Below are 6,000 nucleotides of genomic sequence, written 5' to 3'. Positions count from 1 at the left end.
TACTTCTATAAAAATATGTGATACATTCTTTGACACATCACTGTGAGGTAGATTTTAGGCACTTTTTTATGTGGCCACCCCTTAGGTCTATTCCACAAGTTCCAAAGTTCTTTACAATAACACAATAATATATTGATACAATTACACGCATTTCAAATTTAGCATATCAACTTAATTAAATGTGTCACATTAAATTCTCTCATCATCTTTGGTTACATTATTCACAAGCAAAATGCAACTGTATCTCTCTCAAAATTCTCATTTCCATTTTCTTTTTATCCACGCATCAACACTTTTTATGTCAGATTTCATCTCATTTGATCAACACACCATTTTCTCCCCAGAACCTATAAATTTCCCGCATGAGGCGCTCCATGTGATCTTTTATTATAAGTGCATATCATAGAAAAATTATATTAAATAACTAATAAAATAATGTTATTAGATATAATTTATTTTAACATTAGAGTACATCTAATGCATATATAATATTTCAGTTTCATTCAGTCACTGTCACTTTCACTATCTGAGTCACTGTCCGAGTCAACCACTAAATTGTTAATTCCTAATTTATCAAACAATTGTTCACGATTCCACCATTTTTCAATTTCTTCTTCCGTGTATCTGATGGAATTCATCCAGTCCAAAGGTGTTATTGTAGACAATGCTTCTTTCCACTTGTCCAAATAATTTTTAATTGTACATCCTTGGCCTGTATTTCTATTATAATAATTCTTTGCCACACCCCATATAAGTTCGTTTGGATTAAATAGACGGTGATAAGGAGGAAGGTGTAACACTCTGTGGCCATATAGTTCAGCCATTTGATCTACAGCAAATCTTTTCTCAGGCCTATTTCTAAAAAAAAAATTAGATAAAACACAACAAAGATATTTCATTTACATTTACCGAATAACAATTTGAAATAGTTCACTCTTCAACATGGTATTTTCAAACCTTAAATTATGTTTTGCAAGCCATGCCTTAATTGCAGATTTGGATGATTCGCTTGTTGGGATCTTTTCCACTGGTGTGCTATGGTATGGTGCATTGTCCATAACAATAACTGATGGTTCCTCCAAGTTCTTTAACAGTTGGTTTTCAAACCAGACCAAAAAGATGTTCTGGTACATTTCTCCATGGCAATCGCCATTAGAGGAAAACACTAACTCGGCTCCGGGAATAAAACCATTTCTGTTTCCAGCATGAAGAATAATATATCTAGTATGGATTATTAAAAAATACAATGACTAACAAAACGTAATGAGATGTTATTCTAGCTTTTACCTTTTTCCATCAACTTTTATTGTTTTTACGCCCTTTTTAGCACTGTCTTGCCATGGACGGCCCAATGTTCCATTTTGGAATATGCAAGTTTCATCTAAATATACAAAATTAAATAAGGATTCTTTCTTGATTTGGTGATATGCTTTTAAAAATTGTATCCTTTTAAAAGCAATTTCTGGAAGTTCCATTAGCCCCCTTTGTGGGTTACTTTTACAAAATTTAAAACCTATGTCTCGCAAGAGTGTACAAAGGGAAGACCTACATCCCTCAAAGAGCTGCCTATTCCTAAGTTCTTTAAGAATACTTCCCAGATTAACAGTTTCCTCTGAAATAATTGTTAAGTTATGATTACATACAGCATACAATGTGAAAAACATTACTCACTGCTTTCATACATTTCATAAATTTGATTACGAATAGACCCAATATCAAGGTGATCTTGATTCGTCACCCGTTTCGCATGTGGCCGCTTCCTCTTTGGTGAATCGAACACTATGTTGTTCTTCACTTTTTGAGAGATTTTAGTAACTGTGCACACATTAATATTCAGTGCTGCTGCAACACGCTACAAATATGTCAATTAAAAACCATAGCAACTTAACATTCAACATTATCAGTATCAATACTTGCCTCTCTAACACAGTTTAATGGCAAGAATGGACCTCCATTGTCTCGTTCCTGCGTGAAGTAAGTGAATAAAGATGCAATCAGTTCTTGACTCTGACTATTTAATGGCTTTGGCATTTTCTATCAGAGCAATCAAAAATATCACAGATATTAAGCAGCAATTTAAAATTTATCAAAACAAACAAAGCAAAAAAACAACCGGATTTAACCTCTAATTAATGTTTTCTATGTTATTATGTTTAGAGGAAAAAGATCTTAGGGATGGTTAATGTATATCGAAATACCGATACTTCTTGAAAATATAGATATATATTTGTAAAAAATGTTGCCTATATATCAACATATTTATCACCCAATATTTTTCCATATTTTTTCAAAAGAATTATATATTTTTTTCAAACATTATAAAAAAAACCTTATAAGTATTCCTAATAAACCGTTAAAAGTTTGGTGCATTTTAATACATCATTTTAAAGGTTTGTTGAAAGTATATATAAGTACAACTACTTTTTAAAGTATTTATAGAGATATATTCCGTAGTTAATAGTATATATATCGACATTTTTCTCGCTGATATGCTTTTCTTAAATATCTGAAAAAATCTGTGAAGTCTAGTTTATTTTATTAACACTGAAACTCAATAATAAATTCAAAATAATTAAATGGATTTTTATATCTTTTTATATAAACGACTATTAATATATTGTTTTTAAATATAGGCTTACAAAAATATCGACATGTAAAAAAATATACATCGATATTGTTTCGCCATCCCTACTGTTACTGTTTTCTAAAATGCTACGTCTGGAAGAGGCTAACCTCTTAAATTTAGTTAATATGATGAAACTTTTTTATTGGCTAAAATTTCACTAGGCTATTCCTAACTTCAAGAGCATACAAAATTCAAATTACATACTTTATAACAATGGATAAAACTGTAAAGGGTGCAAGGGATGTATATAGATTCCAGTCATCTACAGATTAAATATAGTTAACAAAAAGGACATTGATTTTTGATTATTTGTTATTTGATTAAAAATAAAAGACTTTCATAGAATTAGGAATCCCAATGAATTGAAGTTGAAATAAATTGAGCCATTCAATTGGACCTAAAGAAAAGGAAGATATGCTTTCTTTTACAAACAAGAAAGTGAAAGACTTAAGAATTGAAAAATGTTATGATATTTTTTGAATTAAACTATAGACTCAGTGATGTGTGTGAGTATTATATGAAACACCAATAAAACACATTATAACTGGTATTGGTTTCATAAAACAATAAAATTACAAAAATCGGAGTAATATTTGTCCAAGGGTTACTAAACACCTTGGTGTTGGTATTTATCATAAGTGAAGGGCATGGAATATTAAAGCAAGAAAACTTACCTATAGTTTGAATACTCTAATCAGAGTGAAATTAAAAACATAAGCAAGCATATATGTTCAGTAAACTCATGGCACAACACCTAACTGTCATACACACAAGAAGTGATAGAAATAGTGGTTTTCCTGTCACCTTTTTTTGAGCAATAAAGTGGATCAGTAAATCCAGGAAGTTTTTCTAAGTAAGTTTAAAAAAACTCTATAATAACGATTGCATAAAAAATTTATATATATATATATATATATATATATATATATAACTTGTTAATATTGTTAATACTTATCGTAGACACCCTTAAAGAAAAGATTCAGGAGCAGCTAAAGGTTAACTAATTTATCAGATGACAATGCAAAATATAAAGCTTGGGTGAAGATAAGATACTACACATAAAGACATTGACAAAAACTGGAACATTCAATGCAAAAAAGCAAAAAAATACTCAGAGGAAAGATGAAAAAATAATTAAAAAGTATAATAATGGACAATGAAATAGGGAAGGTTGTCAAATTAATGAATTCATATATTATGAAACTTCAAGATACTAGTGAAGTAGAATTTATAAACTACTTAACGAAGTACATATAATTACTAGGTAATATACTGTATAATTATGGCCTTTTTCAGGTATTGCTTGAAAGATGATGAATGAATCAAGATGTGAGCGCAATACTATCGCAAAAATGCTGATGTCAATAAGAACATAGCATAGAGTCTAAATAATTTTTTGAAAGCAAATAATTTTAAAGGAACTATAATAGCAGAAAAGATACTGAATGTACTGGAAGACCTAGAGAACAATAATATATTTAATATAGAATTTAATATGTGTAAACATGTGCACTTGGTGCAAATGCATGAACAGGTGGGCACCAACCAAATGACAAATCATATGGCAAAAACACTAGAGCACAATGTACCAAGTCTCAAAATAAAGATGAAATTAGGCAAATTTTACAAAAAATGTGTAAATGAAACCATAGAACAGGACAAGGGTAACACAGGAACAAATTGACTGTACGACTAATGATCTGATGCTTAGCTGCGTTAATAAAGATAGTTGTAGAATATATAATAAAAATTGAGTAAGATGAAAGCAAAACGTAAAGGCAGGAATATTTTGCAACCAATAAAAGACAAAAGAAGAATTGATTACCATTTTCATTAAAAAGATCAATTTCCTTTTCACTCATTTTATTACTCACTCCTGCTGTAGCTATATTTCGTTTACGTGCCTTTCTTCTTCTCGCAGTAGCCTTTCACAAACGTTCGTCCCGCTGTTCTTCAGATTCTTGTGCACGCCTTTCTGCTGTCCTGATTCTTTGGGCTGCGTTTCTTGCTGTGATTTGTTCTGCTGCCTGTTGAGCTCTCTCAACGCGTTTGCGGCGTGCCTCTCTGCTCCGCGCATTATTAAGGTTAGATTTTTTTGGTGGCATTTTATTGAAAATAAATTGAACTGTTAAAACAAAATTGAATTAATAAAATGGGAAACAGGAAAGTAATGCATGTATGTACTTAATATAATTACAAGGCTATATAAACGAAACTAATGCACCAAAAATTGAAAAAACAATAACAATTTCACACATTCAATAGTTTACTGTAATATATAAATTAACGTATACCTTAGCTACAGCAACACATGGTTAGGCCTGCTAGTATCGTAAGAAAATTTTGAACATAGGCGTATAATGTGAAATTATTGTAGCATAAACCAAACGTTTGAACTGTAGTGATCACTGTCGGAATTTCGTGTCACCTTTGTCCGCAATGAACTAGTACACTATTGAGCCAATTTGAATCATATTTTGCATACCGTGTGCAGTTTGATCCAACTTGAAAGGTAGAATAGTTCATATATCACATTTTTTAATCGATATATTTGTTGTTACAACTTATTTGTTTATTGTGGCAACAATAATTATGAATTCCATAAGACTCTAACAGATGGCGGTGTGAGGTAATTTATCGACTGAATTCAGTAAGTATCCAATAGATAGTACCTTGTTAAAAGTCCATTACAAGATGATGATGGCTGGCTAAATGATGGGCAAACTGTACATACAGCATTCAAGCTGCCATTAAGCATTCATACCAAACTAAACGCAATATGTAACATAAAAATAGCGGAATAACTCAATCATAATTTGAGATGAGTGCACAATGGCATAATAAGCATTCATTCGAAGTATTGCACAGAACTATGCAAAATTTAAACGGCAATCATTCCTATGGCGAAATAACCCATCAGCACAAATATTTCCCGAACAACTGCTAGATATTGGGAATGGTGGAATAGAACTGCGACCACAGCATTGAATTGCCAGATAATCTCCGTTGTTCACACAAAAAATTAATTGAGAGTATTTTCCCGGGCATACAAAATAATACTGACCATAAATGGCTCAATAACTGGACCATTTTAGCAGCCAGTAATGATGTTGACAAAATTAACTTTCAGATACAATTGTTGTTGCCAGGCTATCTGATATCTTTTAAATCAATCGCCACTGTTGTTGATGAAAATGGAGGTGTACATTTTCCACTTGAATTCTCTAGATACACCCAAAATACCACCACATAATCTTCGGTTGAAGACTTATTATTCTTCTGCGTAATATGAATCTCTATCAATTATGCAATGGTATGCGTTTGGTCTTCAAAGACATCAACGGAAATATTCTTGAAGCAATAATTTTTACATG

At 31.4% G+C, this 6,000-nt stretch overlaps 1 protein-coding gene across 3 annotated transcripts; it reads right to left on the bottom strand.

Moving 5' to 3' along the window:
- Positions 1-433: 433 nt before the first annotated feature.
- LOC143191771 (uncharacterized) lies at positions 434-5,077 on the bottom strand. 3 transcript variants are annotated; one of them, XM_076397148.1, is made up of 7 exons: positions 4,921-5,077; positions 4,501-4,751; positions 1,918-2,034; positions 1,672-1,852; positions 1,288-1,612; positions 910-1,221; positions 434-858 (listed from the first exon to the last, which is right to left on the bottom strand). In XM_076397148.1, the coding sequence occupies exons 3-7, from the start codon at positions 2,029-2,031 to the stop codon at positions 504-506; spliced, it is 1,287 nt and encodes a 428-aa protein (XP_076253263.1). In that variant the 5' UTR covers positions 2,032-2,034; positions 4,501-4,751; positions 4,921-5,077; the 3' UTR covers positions 434-503. The 3 variants fall into 3 exon arrangements, with proteins under 3 accessions (XP_076253263.1, XP_076253264.1, XP_076253262.1); XM_076397149.1 differs by having other exon boundaries at positions 4,531-4,751; positions 4,921-5,060; XM_076397147.1 differs by lacking the exon at positions 4,921-5,077 and having other exon boundaries at positions 4,452-4,581.
- Between the last annotated feature and the right edge of the window lie 923 nt (positions 5,078-6,000).

This window comes from Rhynchophorus ferrugineus, unplaced genomic scaffold (genome assembly GCF_030347505.1).
Source record: "Rhynchophorus ferrugineus isolate W39M unplaced genomic scaffold, kcgeb_rfMv2 rfM2, whole genome shotgun sequence".
Taxonomy (NCBI): Eukaryota; Metazoa; Arthropoda; class Insecta; order Coleoptera; family Curculionidae; genus Rhynchophorus; species Rhynchophorus ferrugineus.
This window is presented reverse-complemented; position numbering and strand designations above follow the sequence as displayed.